The sequence below is a fragment of the Rhododendron vialii genome, chromosome 13a (assembly GCF_030253575.1).
Source record: "Rhododendron vialii isolate Sample 1 chromosome 13a, ASM3025357v1".
In the NCBI taxonomy this organism is placed as follows: domain Eukaryota; kingdom Viridiplantae; phylum Streptophyta; class Magnoliopsida; order Ericales; family Ericaceae; genus Rhododendron; species Rhododendron vialii.
Genome location: NC_080569.1, coordinates 27,100,775 through 27,115,611, shown reverse-complemented (window position 1 = coordinate 27,115,611; position 14,837 = coordinate 27,100,775). Strand labels below are relative to the sequence as shown.

Here is a 14,837-nt window from a genome sequence, read left to right as displayed (position 1 = left end):
TACATAGATTAACTGGACCAAGGGCATAACGGCAAACGCCATCTAAGACCTGAAATATGAAGGCAAGATGCTAACGTAAACAAAAGGGACCACTTGAAGAAATGCCCGAACCTACCAACCAAACACAACCTTATAATCCAACTAAAACCAAACCAAACCAATAGAATGTCTAAGCCAAGTGGTGGGTGTAATATCATGTACTCTAAAGTTTCGAACATCTCCAAAATCAACCCCTGCCAAAAGTGAGACTTCATTTCTAACATCTTCGAAAATAACATCAACAAAAAACAGATTTGAACTCAGAAGAATCACTTTACAACACAATTTCATGGCAATCCAACGACTTAGCTCAAGGACGTGCCTCCCTCGCCGCCAAGCCCAAGACTTTGGATTTGTGAATCAGGACAATTGCGCGGTATTCGAAGTATGGTCACCGATGCCTTTTCTATCTGTGATAACATAGCGGTCAAAAATAATTGCTTGGAGAGAGAGAGAGAGAGAGAGAGAGAGAGAGACGTTTCCTCTACATAAGAAAAAAATGGAATTAAATCTTGGAAATGATCGACTCAAATAGATGCTCATCCTAAGCTTTTCTTTTTTTCCTCCTAGTCCTATTGATCAGAAGCATCCAGCAACACGGCAGCGCCATGCTAGTAGAAAGAGTTAAGCTTCTAAGCTAAGCTGCTGTTGGGTAATTCCGTAGAAACGATTTGCTGCTCAATAGAAACTTCGGTTTTATTCAGTTACAACTTGGCAAGAATTACACAGTTAAGATGTACACAAGGATGAAACTATATCCATTAAACTTGCAACAATTATGCTTCTACACTTTTACAATCAACTTACTCCATCCAACCTTCACATGCATATTAGTTTCCTTTGTATAAATCCCTATCAACTACTGCATAAAACTACATCATGAACAGTGTTAATCAATACCAATTTATTTCACATGCCCAAACAAAATGGCTTTCCAGTTCTTGAAACCACCGGCCCCCATCTTATTCCCTTTCTCCCTCACTAAAAGAAAATTCCTCAATCCCACCTAATTCTGAGCCTCATGTTTCAACCAAACAAACGAGTCCTTAATAATTGTCATTTAACTTTTCCCCTAGTACTAAATTACCCACAACTTATATATACTCTATTTCCTCTCAAGTACTTTTCCTTTGCTTCCACTGGTGGCCAAGTGAATAAATGAAGACCCATCACCTTGCATAGCCATATTAGGGATTAGTTGAGTTTGGATTTCCCTATCTTGCCCTCCAATCTCATAACAAACCAACGGAGAGTTATAGAACTCCACAAACCCTGTTGTGTTCTTGTTAATCAAAGAGCAAGGCTCTGTTTGGCTGACAACTGATTCTTTTAAACCACATTGTCTAGGCTGCGTTTGGTAGAACACCTTTGAAACCACCAACTCTCCTTCCTTTTCCTCCTCATTATTTCCAAGATGGTACTGGTGCATTACCCAGTTTGTTTTTTCGGGCTTCTTTTGCCTCCCGTAGTTTGTGTAGAGCACTAGTATCTTTTTGAAACCTTTCACCACCCCACCGATGAAAACCGGCCTGGTTTTGCCGGTTTTGTGCCACCTTGTCTCGCCCCCGTCATCTGTATCGGTGTGCACCTTTCTTCGTTTTCTTGTCCCGGTGGTGTACGCTTTCGATGGCCGGTGAAAGAAGTGGCGGATTAGGCCGTCTTTGCTTACACCTGCATTATTGGAGAGTGTGAATGAATACAGAGTTCTTTTAAGACCCAGATTTCAAACATGCAACCAGAATTTACTGTCACCGGATCAAACACATAGAGCATGTATAATTTGTTTTTCTATCTTTTGATTGTAAGGAGAATGCTCGTGGCTAAACATATTCCTTTTCTATAAATCGAGATCCTTGTGCAACATACTATTGTCCAGTTCCCCAAGATTAGTTAAGATGCGTGAAAGTTGGCCCAGACACTTAAATTATAAAAAAAAAAAGACTATTGTCCCCCGGCCGCCCATGAGATGGGATCCACTCTAGTAACTGTCCCAGACAATCCAAACATGTAAGGGTCTTACATGCTATCAACAAATAACGGACCAATCCATATGGGTCACCACTAGGGGACGGTCTAGGGGACGGTGAAAGTGTTCTTCCAAAAATTAAACGAGATACACGTAAGTTGACCTCTACACATCGAGTTATAAAAAGACACTACAAACAACTTTTTTTATTGTTTTGCTTGTCTTTAAACTTAATTTCGACTATTGTTCTTTAAGAAAGATCTCGCAATGGAAACCTTCAAATCTCATGTGGCGAAGCAACGACTAATTTTGAAGCCAACACACCAGGTCCAACCCGATTCTCATCGAAAGACCAAATCCGACATGGATTTGGCACAGGCCTCTCCTGCCCTTTTTTTAGACAATGTCAAACATTATTTTGTTTGAAAAAGAGACTATTGTTTAGAACAAAATATTCATAAAATTGTTGACAACTTTAAATTTGAAGATAGGGTTGGAGAGGGCTGGATTTGTGGATGTCAAATTTACCAATGTCAATTTGTCATATAAGCCTTAAGAAAAATAAAACATCATGTCCTACATAGATTGGAGATACTCTTACATTCTCTGTTGCTAATACCAGTGTACGAGACGGCTTTAAAGACATTGCGTGTAGTCGATGGAAACTATATCACTATTATGGCCCATTTGTAGGGGGAAGAAGGAAGGAATGGAAGAAGGAAAAAATGGTGTTGGGTTGGAGGTGTCTTAGTACACTATCCTGTTTACCTCCTAAAATATGCCACCCAATAAGGAAAATATGCATGGCACCAAATAGTGTATTAACCAATCAAAACACGTCATGATTAAGCTTGGGATACAGAAAATCAAAGGGTTTAATGATGATGTTATTTTAGGACTATACGGTATATATCGTTTAGATTGGAAACGACCACGTTTGGCCATTAAATGATAGGTATTAGGATAATAATTAAGCACAACCGCTAATTAGCTCTTAAAACCATCGAACGGTGTCATTAGAGTCCCGTTTCATCAAGGGAAATCGGTTAGGTTAATTACAGTGAATCATCTGAATAAATTGTTTCGAAGCACTAATCCATGTTGTACAAAAACAGGAACCCACTACCCAGAAATTAACCACGATCAGCATCAACAAACGTGGAAGGAGAAGAGCTTTCTGAGAAGACCAAGTCAAGCAACCGTTTTTTGGAGGGAATGAAGAACGTTTTAAATCAAATTTGAATGAAGACTTGGGCTCTAAAAGAAAACGTGGAGAATATGAAATGAAGACAGGCCCATTGTCTATAAATAGAAGAGACAATCGAAGAGAGAAGCCCCCGACAAAAAACTCATCATCTGACAATCCATACAAAATGGTTGCTCAGAGATCTAAAGTAGTTTAGTACTTAGAATAATTTAGTTAGTTTAGTATTTTGCAAGTTTGAATACTTATTTGAATGTGAACTTACTTTTGATTAAATTCAAGTTATCTTATATCTTTCTATTTTTTCCTTGCCAAAGAGTAGTCGAATATTGGCTTGTTTTCGATTCAATTCAAGTGTGCTTATATTTCTGAATTATTCTTGTCGAAATCTCATGAGTAATTGTATATAAACTTACTTTTGATTAAATTCAAGCTTGTTTATGTTCAATTATTATTTTTGATTGAAGAGCGTCAATCTATTATTTGATTGATACTTTTAGAAAAATCCTCTTAATTGAGGTAATCGAACGGATAACACAATTGCCTTATTAATTTAGCTATTTTGAGTTTATCTGAAAAGGATAAATTCTATTCTTTTCTGGCATGCCCGCACACAATCATTTTGTGTTGAGCTAATTTAGCCCAAAACCCACCCCTAACCCTAGGATTAGCCAATTTGGGTGGGAAAAAAAAGACTAAATTTCCCCTCAAACCTTTTTTTAATTTTCAATGCAATGATTTTATGAGGCAGTCAAGTAATTTATCACATTATCCGCTCTTATTAACCTATGTCAAATATTACTCAAACCAAATAGTATAAGCTAATCCCTCCTTCTTATAACATCTCCACCTCTTACTCACCATTCATCTTTATCCACCAAAAATCTTGTTCGCCCCGACAAATGAGCTGTTGGCTCTTAATAATACTAGTATCTCGCTAATGATACAAAACCGTTCAATCTCAATTTTAGCTCCGAAAACCAACAGCTCATGTCGACTAATGTGTCTCTCAGACTCTCACCCAAATTATCCCCCACTAAGTCTAACTAGCCTTTTGAGCTCTACTAGCGCACAATGTGATTGGTTTCTCAAGAACTTATGTGATTGGATTCTCAAGAACTTGTTGATATGTGCAAAATTGGTATGAACACGTTGAGCTATTAAAAAGAACCATATCTAACTAGTAGGGGCGGCTCTAATATATCTAGAGGGGTTCAAGCGAATCCCTAACTTCAAAATAATGCATTAAAATTTTATATTTTGTACATAGAGAATTTGATTTCTCGTTAATAATGTCAATACTTATAGAGAATATATATAAATAATTAAGTTAACTCTCTCTCCCTCATAGCTTAAGCTTTTAACTGAGTTGATAGTTAACAATCTAATATGGTATCAAAGCAAGCAATAGATCCTATGTGCGAATCTCATCGCCTACCTAATGAATAAGATTTACACGCTTTTAGCCAACTTATGGAGGAGATCGCCAGACTACACGTGAGGGGTGTGTTGAGAATATAAATAATAAAGTTACTACCTCTCTCTAATAGTTTATGCTTGTAGATGAATTGGTGGTTGAAAATCTAATACTCCCTCCGTCGGATAGAAAGATTTATGTGCAGTTAAATGGAGAGAAAGAGAGAGAGAGCTTTTGAGAGAGAGAGAGCAAGAGTGAGTAAGAAAGTCAACGAGAGGGCTAGAGATGAAGGGAAGGCCCTCGTCTTGGAGGCGTCAAGCCGAGATAACGGAGGTTGGGTCCCTGTGATTAGGAACCACAGGTCTCGTCCCTATGATTGGAATATGGACAAAGTGGAGCTTTTCACTTTGTTTGTCGACAACATCCCAGACGAAAGAGATCAATATTGGCTATCAAGGACTTTCAACAAGTTTGGGGAAGTAAAAGATGCTTTTATTCCTCGGAAGAGAAGTAAATGCTCTGGTAATAAATTTGGCTTTGTTAGATTTGGGTGTCATGTGTCGGCGGGCATGGCTGTATCCAAAATGAATGGTGTGTGGGTGGATGATAAGAGGTTGTTCGTCAAAGAGGCTTGCTTTGATCTTAAGGACCAAAAAAGAAAGCCTACGATGCCGGGACTTCATGGAGGGAGGGTCCAAGGATCAGGCCAGAGGGTTTTTCAGAGTAATATTAATGTTGGAAGGGGTGGCAACATCAATGAGTCAGGAGTTTCGTCCTGGAACAAGATTAATCCAAGGAGATCATTTGCTCAAACGCTGATGGGCAAAACCTCAAAACTAAATGTTGCCAAGATTCCTGAAATCATCATCCAGTCTGATGGGGTGGGCAATGACTGGCTCCTGCGGAGTGTGATAGCTATTTTGAGAAGGGTGGTTTCGCTGACTTCGTTGAAGGCCAGTTTTAGTAAGGAGCATTCCGAGTCTGTCCAGGTCCGAGCCTTGGGAGGGAGATCCGTGCTTCTCACCTTTCAAGAAAGTGAAGTGAGAGAATGTCTTATCAAAGGGCCATGGATGGAAAGATGGTTCGAAAAGGTGAAACCATGGCAGGGCGAACCAGCAAGCCTTGAAAGGTTTGTGTGGTTAAGTTGCTCAGGAGTTCCTCTGAATTCTTGGAATGCAGATACTTTTAGGCGTATTGGGGAAGTCTAGGATATTTCATTTCTCTGGACGAGGAAACTCTGAAGGATCTATCCTTTGGCAAAGGAAAAATCCTTATAGCTACGGAGGAGACAGCAAGAATAGAAAGGTGGATCCAAGTTGTGGTGCGCGGGATTAGATACGAAGTGCTAGTAAAGGAAGAAGCCTCTTCTGTTAATTTAGACGAGGTAGGTGGAGGGGCATGGCCTATGCAGAATTAGGCACTTTTGTGGGAGTTGCAGTCGAAAGGTGGTAGGGCTGCAAAGGCGTTGGAGTTGGAGGTAGAAGACGATGACGTGGAAAGTAACTTTCAAAATCCAGCCAATGAGAGAAGAGGAGTAGGTGTGAACTTGAGAAGGGATAGTTCTGCAAAGGAGAAAATCTTACAGCGGATAGGGACGGGCCGGTGTGAGGTTGGGGGCCCGAAGTTGTTGGGAGCTGTTGAACATTTAATGCTCTTCAGTGCCAAAGACAAGGATGACATAGATGATGTTGTATCTGCTGTGGAGGACTCAGTGGAGTTGGGCCGATTGCCTCCACTTCAGATGATGGGCCAAAACTACAATGGTCTTAGAATGCTTGGGCCGGACCGATTTAAAGAGGGGTGCGAGTTGGGCCTTCCCCAGATTCAGGCCCAACAAGCAGCTCAGGAGCCCATTTCTATCTTAAATGATCCGAAACCTAAGGTGGTGGAGTCATCGTTATCAGAGGCCTCATCCCCAAAGAACTCACACCAGATGGTGGTCTGCTCTCCCCAAACCTCTGCTGTTCCGAGTATAAACCTTATGGTGGACCTCAATGATGCAGGATGCCGAAGGAGAAGACGGAGACAATTATCGAACCTCATCCAGATTTATGAGGAGAGCTCAAAGAATTCGGAAGAGGTCGAATCGGAATCAACCTCTCCTGCTCTTTCCGCTCATAATTCTCAGTGGATCGTCGACGAGGTAAGGGCCACTATGGCCATCGGCTCTCAATTGCATGTCAATTTTCGTCAAGATGATGATCAGGTCTTGAAAAGCATGATTATTCTTGAAAATAAGGAGGCCTCTCTTCGAGAGAGAGGAAGACTGGTATTTAGCTTCTTTTGTAACCAATTTGTGGGGATCTTTATTCGGCCAGTTATTGTTTTTTATGCTGATCTTATCTTGGAACATAAGAGGCTTGGGGAGTAGGGTCAAAAAGAGATTTCTTTCGAAGTTAATTAAGCAACGAAAACCAGAAATTCTGTTTGTTCAAGAAACTAAGTTGGAGTCTGTAGACCGCATAGTGGTGCAACAACTGTGGGGGGCTAGCAATTTCGAGTTTGCATGTTCTATTTCTGTCGGTGCATCGGGGGGCCTGATTACTGTTTGGAATGATGCTTTCTTTAAAGCATCTGCGGTGGTCGTGCATAGATCTTTCATTTTGGTATAAGGGTCAATCATTGATTTCCCCTGTACTTTGGTTAATATCTATGCTCCTAACTTAGTGGTCTCTTGTAGAGAACTCTGGGAGGCTTTGTTGGTGCTTAAAACTAGCTCCCAGGTTCCGTGGTGTATTGGGGGTGATTTCAATGAAATTTTGGAGATCAATGAAAGAGTTGGGTGCTTGAGGGTGGAGAGAGGTATGAGGGATTTTAGGGACTTCTGTAATTCCTCGGAACTTTTGGATATTCCTATGCTGGGCAGGAAGTTCACATGGTCAAACTATCAAAACCTTGCTATTCATAGTCGTTTGGATAGATTTTTGTTGTCTCAACCTTTTCTTGACAGGTTTAAGATCCTTCAATGGGGTCTTCCAAGGCCAATTTCAGACCACTGCCCTATTATGCTTCATGATGATAATAGGGACTGGGGGCCTAAACCTTTCAGATTTCTAGACATATGGCTGGATGATCCAAACTGTATGAAGCTAGCAAAACAGGCTTGGGAGGAGTTTAAAGTGGATGGGTGGGCTGGTTTTATTATTGTACAGAAGCTGAGAGCCATCAAAGACAGCTTGAGGGTTTGGAATAAAGAGGTTTTTGGGGATATCAATATTGCTCTTCAAGACTCCGAAGTCAAACTTCATCATTTTGATATCCTAGCTGAAAATGGACCATTGAATGAAGAGAAAAAGGCGCAGAGATGCCAAGCAAAGTCAGAATTTTGGAGACTCTCAAAGCTCTCGGAGTCTCTCTGGAAACAAAAATCTAGAGTTAAGTGGCTTCGGTTGGGTGATAGAAACACCAGGTTTTTTCAAATTACGGCAAACAACAGATTCAAAAGGAATTTGGTGGGATCTGTTAACGTTGCTGGAGTGATGGTAGTCGAGCCAGAACAAATAAAGGAAGCTGCCTCAAATTTTTTCCGAAACAACTTTTCTGAGGAAAGGAAGACTAGACCATTGCTGGAAGGTTTGTTCCCTAGGAAACTAAGCTCAGAGATAGCTTTACATCTTGAGAACTTTTTTGAGGAGAAGGAAATTCTAGCAGCTGTGCAAGGATGTAGCAACCTTAGAGCTCCTGGCCCCGACGGTTTCAATTTTTCTTTTGTTAATAAAGGTTGGAACTTTATGAAAGAGACGATCGTTCAATTCTTCTCGGAGTTCCACGCCAACGGGAAGCTTACAAAAGGTATCAATTCCACCTTTGTCGCCTTGATTCCCAAGGTAGCTTGCCTCGTGTCTTTCTATGACTACAGGCCTATTAGTATGGTGGGATGGGTCTACAAGGTACTTTTTAAAGTGTTGGCAAATAGAATCAAAGTGCATATGTCATCTATTATTGGGGAAGCTCAAGCTGCATTTGTGGGAGGGAAGCAAATTCTGGATGGTGTTCTTATAGCCAATGAGGCTATCCATAGCTGGAAACACAGTGCTCGTGGAGGTCTTATCCTAAAACTTGACTTCCAAAGGGCGTACGACTGTGTCAATTGGAACTTTTTGATTGATATGCTAGCAAGGTTTGGATTTGGGGATAGGTGGCGTGGATGGATTTTGGAGTGTGTCTCTTCTGGGTCTATGTCCATTTTGATCAACGGCTCAGCTTCTAAGGAATTTCATATGCAGAAGGGACTCAGGCAAGGCGACCCCTTATCACCCTTTCTCTTTAATATAGCAGCTGAGGGTCTCAACTTAATGCTAGAAAGAGCTAAGGAGAGTAACATAATCAAAGGTACTAAATTAGGGCGCAACGGGGTCTCTATCTCGCACTTACAGTTTGCGGATGACACAATTCTCTTCTGCAACAACGATCCGGAGGAGATGGCTAATATCAAAAGAATCCTAAGGTGCTTTCAACTGATGTCAGGCCTCAAAATCAATTTCTCTAAGAGTTCTCTTAGTGGAGTGAATGTCCCTCATGAAGATGTGGCATTGTTGGCTGAAATAATGGGTTGCAAAGTGGAATTTCTCCCTATTAAGTACCTCGGATTGCCGTTAGGTGCAAACCCTGGAAGGATTAAGATCTGGGATCCTGTTATCGAACGGACTGAAAAGCTCTTGAGTGTTTGGAGAAGCCGATGTATCTCGTCGGGGGGGAAGTTGACTCTTATTATCTCCAACACCAGAAATGTGCCTATTTACTTTATGTCATTGTTTAAAATGCCTGTTGCAGTAGCAAAGAAACTGGAGAAACTACAAAGAAATTTTTTTTTGGGTGATACGGCTGACAAAAAGAAGATGCACTTGGTTAAATGGGATGAGATAGCAAAGAACAAAGACAATGGGGGTTTGGGGGTGAAGAGGTTGCTTCAACAAAACCTAGCACTCTTGGCCAAGTGGTGGTGGAGATTCGACAACAACAAAGACTCTCTTTGGGCGAGAGTTATCAAAGGAAAGTATGGTCTGGATGCAAATTGCTGGCTTCCTTTCTCCCCTGGTTCAGGCTCTATGTCAAAAGTCTGGACGGATATTTGCTCATTGGAGGATTCATCTTCTCATCTGGGATATTCCGTCAGAGAGAGCTTTAGTATCAAAGTTAATTCGGGTACTGCAACTTTGTTTTGGGAACACTCCTGGTTGGGAGAGACCCCGTTGAAAGAAGTCTATCCAAGAGTGTTCATTCTATCAGATCAAAAGATGGCTTTGATTAGTGATATGAGGAGCGAGGCTGAGGGGGGTTGCTGGGAGTTGTTGTTCCGAAGAAGGGCTTTTGGGCGGGAACGGCAAGAGTTGGATAATTTGATTCAGAGAATTCAAGGGGTGACTCTAAACCCAACTAGGCCTGACTTTTTACAATGGAGATGGTCGGCAGATGGTAATTTCAACGTTAAATCAGCATATGGGAAATGGGAACAACTCTCTTATCCTAATAATGCTTTGCTGGGTTCTCTATGGAAAAACTGTTGCTCTCCAAAAGTGGAAATCTTTGCATGGATGGCTGTCAAAGAGAAGGTGGCAACCAGGTCACTTCTCTTGAGTAGGAACATTATCGGTGAGATCCACTCAGCTTTGTGTCCTCTTTGTCTACTGCATTTGGAAACCCATCATCATCTGTTCATCCATTGCCATTTTTCTTAGATTGTGTGGTCTCTAATTTTGGATTGGTGGAAGGTCAAGTGGGTATGCCCACCCTCTGTTCCGATTTTGGCTAGTTGGTGGTTTGATAATGGGTTTCGCAACCTCGAGAAGCACATTTGGGAGTCTTGCTTCTACGCCACATTATGGTCTATCTGGCTGGTTCGAAATGACTTCGTCTTCAACAACTCTTCTAAACAACCTTGGGAGGTGGGGGATTTAGTCAAAACTAGGATAGCTATGTGGATGAAGGCGAAATTCAACATCAAAGTCTATTCTGTGGAGGATTTTAAGGTTTTTCTAGATGGAATCCGGAAATTAAAATTGTAATGTAGTCTAAGGTGTTTATCCAACTATCTGTTGGATGTCTTTCTTTTCCGGAGTATCCAAGCTCTTTATGGTAGGATGCCCTTTCTCAATGTACCCTTTTGAGCAATATAAAATGTTTCGTTTGCTGATCAAAAAAAAAAAATACTCCCTCCGTCCGTGTTTGTTAGTCTACTTTGGGAGTTTATGCCATTTTTAATTGCTTATATTTTTCGATATGAATTTCAAAAAAATATGCAACATGGATCTTAATTGATAAATCTCAATTAGTTTTATTATTCTATGTTTTCAAAATTCTGAAAAACATTATAAATTGAAATATAAAATAATTTAAAAATAGCACGAATCTCCAAAACGGACCAACAAAGGTGGACGGACGAGGGAGTAGTTCTAAATTGGTTATACGTTTCAAAAGTAAATGAAAAATTGCTAAGTTTGTGAGTGAGTAGATGATGTAGTTCAATAGAACAAATACACTATGCCCATTGCATGCCTAATAAATTTCAAAATATAAATTTGTTTATTTTGTATAGAACTCTTTATACGAAACTACAATAATATTTTTTTTTTTACCGATAAACTAAAATCCTGAAGCCGCACATGCTAACTAGCCTTTACCTTTTACTACTACCATATTGAAATTTTTCAGAAATTAATCGACGACCTCATGGGATATTTACAGCGACATCACACAGGACAATTCCCCCAACTTCATACCCCTAAAAGTTAATGTGTACTCGATACAAAACAAAAGGCAAAAGCGCTAAAACCAACTCAGCTCCCGTTTCTCACTATCAAAAAAAAAAAAAACTTAGCTCCTGTTTCTCACTGCCTCTGTTATCATCAACTTCGACTGATGGTTTGATCTTCGTGGCCATCTTCGCCACTAGTACATATTTCTCTTATTTTCCCCCCTCGCTCACTTCAAATATTCTAGGGCTTGTTAGTTTAAATGTTTAAAACTTGAGTGGGATTGCAAAGTGTGATATATATATATATATATATATATATATATATATGAATAGAGTATTCTTTTCTTGATAAGTACTATGGATAGAGTATTCTGAGTATATACATATAATATGAAATGAATAATTATATAAACTTTGCCCTTTGGAATTTGTATATACTCCAGGATATGGGTTGTTTGATTTTTTAGGAATTTTATTTTTTATAGACGATGCCCATTGGAATCTGCATGATTTTATCTTGTCTACCATTGTTATTGTGTTCTATTCAGATTAATATGGACAAATTTCTGATAAGAAAATCATTCACCGTGCAAGGTTCATCTTCCACCAGTCCTGTTCAGGAATATTGTTCCAAGAAAATTCATATCGATTAAAATCACCTTCCCTCGGATCCGGAGAATTGAAAGAGCTTTTTCGGCTACGAAATATGTGAAGAGTAGGTTGTGTAATCGAATGGGAGACCAATGGCTGAATGATCGCTTAATTGGTCGCATATACTAACAAGGAACTATTTGATGCTATCAACATAGAGATTATCATGCAATAATTCCAAAATATGAAACATCGTCAAATGCAATTGTAGAGGCTCATGTAGCTTTTTTTTGTCGAGAACTGAAAAGAAAGATCATTAGTATATGCATTTTGATATCTTTTGTGTACTAGTTGAAACGCTTGTCGAGCTTTAAATGTGATTTTTGTTGGAAGTAGATTTTTAATTGCCATTATTATGATTTTTTTTTTCGATTTTACAATTGGCAAAAGCATTGACGTTTATGAATAACCCATGCTCCGGAATTTTTGGAGTCACCACTGACTGCATTAGGTAGGAGTAGAAATCACCCGCTTGCATGAGCAAAAGTAATCGTTCTGAAATATCCTTGTATCCAATTTTGTTCTGCTAAACTGAGTTATAGGCTTGTTTTGGCTCAGTAAGTTAAAATAAGTTTATTTTTTATCTTTATTCAACAACATTCTTATCTTTATTCAACAACATTCGCATTTGTTACTTTTACGTCAAATTTTTGTGACTTATTAATTCGTCTTGTCAAGAGGATTGACAAGGTAAAAAATTATGATCAAAACTCACATTTTTTCAATAAAGACAAAAATAAGTCAAAAATTCTGTCTTTTTGGCTTATTTTTGTTTTTATTCAAAAAATTATGAGTTTCAATCATAATTTTTTATTTCTTTGAATCAATGAGTCACAAAAGTTTGAAGCAAAATAAACAAATACAAAAAAAAATATTAATATCGAAAAAAAATCAATTATTGAGCCAAAACAAGCATAATTGGCTGAGACCAAGTTGTTGGCAAACTTGGTGCCATCACGGGCAGATTTCTAGGCGAAAAATAGCCCCGTGACACTAATTAACATAATAGATCTAAGTACATGGTATATAGGAATTATTTACCTGGTAGCTTTTCTGGATGTGTGTAGCAAATTCCATTTTCCCCCTCAAGTGTTGGAATAAATTCATCTATTAGTGGATGAATCTTACGGGGATCAAAACAAACCTTCGCCTCCAAATGTTCAAGAATTTCTAGGTCAGATGGATCGAACTTCACACCCGCCGGAAGCCCCGGCAAATCTTGAATTCCCCCCTAATTCGATCGATAACATGACAAATTTACGCACACGATTACTCATCGGAAGGAGAAAAAAAAAATTATGAAACAAGAAAAGAATATTCTAATCAAGGTTTTAAATAGCGGCAGAGACACGATGTCCAGAATTGCTAAAAATCAAATATAGTACCTCATGATCTTGTAGCTGGATATTGTGGCCACAGGATGGGCATGTTATGATGGGATTTTCTTTGGAATTTAATAATTGGACGGAACTAATTGGGTCTTGGGAATCACTGCACCATGTCATCTCTCTTGTTTTGCTCTTATGCCCATCCCAGAATTGGTTTCTCTCTCTTGTTTCCTCCAGTACTTCCGCCTAACTGAACAAACAAAGATATATAGTTTCACAAATATTATATATAACTAAATCAAGAGAGAAACAATTAAAACTAGTTGAACAAGAGTAGTAATTAATTTCTGTATTTAACAATATCGCGTTTTTTTTTTTTTTTTTGGGGTTAACAAAACCTTTATTATAGCTAATTGTCTGATGTATGGGGGAGGAAACAGAGGAATTGAACACTCCACCTTTTTGTTTATCTCTTCCAAACAGATATACACAGGGAGAGGAGAGAGAGAGAGAAGAATGATCAGTATTTTCCTATACGTATTTATAACTGGATAAAGATATTTAGACTTTATTATTAGTAGTAAAATAACAGTTTGCTTGGACGTCAAGTTTGGTTTTGCTTGTGTGTATGTGCGCACATGGAAGAGAGAATAAAATGCAAAAAAATTCGGTGTAATTTGCTTTCCTAAGCGAGAATAAATTCTGTCCGGCGGCCAGCACCCCTCGTGGGTCCTCTTCACGTATTTTTTGGGTGATCCAAATCGTGTATTTTGTAGGGTCTGTAAAATAATATATCTACACAAAAAAAATTGCTTGTTCAGACATTGACAGGTATATCAAAAGTTAAGTTCTAGACGAAAAAATAGACAGTCTGGATCTGTCAACTTTTTTTTAAGTTAAACTGTCCACAGCTGTTCATTTTTCGGTCTAAAAACTCAACTTTTAACATACCTATCGATATCCGAACAAACTGATTTTTTTTGCATGGGTACATTATTTTACATGTCCTACAAAATGAACAGTTTGAATTATCCAAAAAAATGCACAAAGAAGGCCCACAAAAGTGACGGAAAACCCCCATTTTATGCTCATTCAGATAGAATTTACACTCTTTCTAAGCTCTCCTGTGATGCTCTCTTTAACTAAAACTGTTGAAAAGGGGTTTGATAAACAAGACTGGCTGTAAAACAAAGAAGGGGTAGAGTGGAGATGGGGCAAACAGCTGATTCTTTTTGGACGTTTCACCTGATCTTGAGAGAGAGAGAGAGAGAGAGGTTTAGCTCCAGTGTCAATCTGGAGTGAAGTTAAAGCTATACGTACATACCACTACAAGATATGTACATACCAACCAAAAAAGAAAGTAACAAACGGGGAATTTTACACCAAACAACCAGCTGTATGTTTTTCTACTAATCCATTTCTTCACGTAGACTTCTCAGTTCTCATATGCAATCCCCTCTCTCTCTCTCTCTCTCTCTCTCTCTCTCTCTCTCTCTCTCTCTCTCTCTCTCATGGTCAATACATATGTATACATAGTT

General features: G+C 39.1%; 1 protein-coding gene across 3 annotated transcripts; it reads right to left on the bottom strand.

The window, feature by feature from the left end:
• Positions 1 to 709: 709 nt before the first annotated feature.
• Positions 710 to 13,876, bottom strand: LOC131313486 (NAC domain-containing protein 73-like). Of its 3 annotated transcripts, none has more exons than XM_058341806.1 (4): positions 13,758 to 13,876; positions 13,357 to 13,549; positions 13,013 to 13,202; positions 710 to 1,710 (listed from the first exon to the last, which is right to left on the bottom strand). In XM_058341806.1, the coding sequence occupies exons 2-4, from the start codon at positions 13,474 to 13,476 to the stop codon at positions 1,145 to 1,147; spliced, it is 876 nt and encodes a 291-aa protein (XP_058197789.1). In that variant the 5' UTR covers positions 13,477 to 13,549; positions 13,758 to 13,876; the 3' UTR covers positions 710 to 1,144. The 3 variants fall into 3 exon arrangements, with proteins under 3 accessions (XP_058197789.1, XP_058197793.1, XP_058197792.1); XM_058341810.1 differs by having other exon boundaries at positions 13,013 to 13,204; positions 13,362 to 13,549; XM_058341809.1 differs by having other exon boundaries at positions 13,357 to 13,545; positions 13,753 to 13,808.
• Between the last annotated feature and the right edge of the window lie 961 nt (positions 13,877 to 14,837).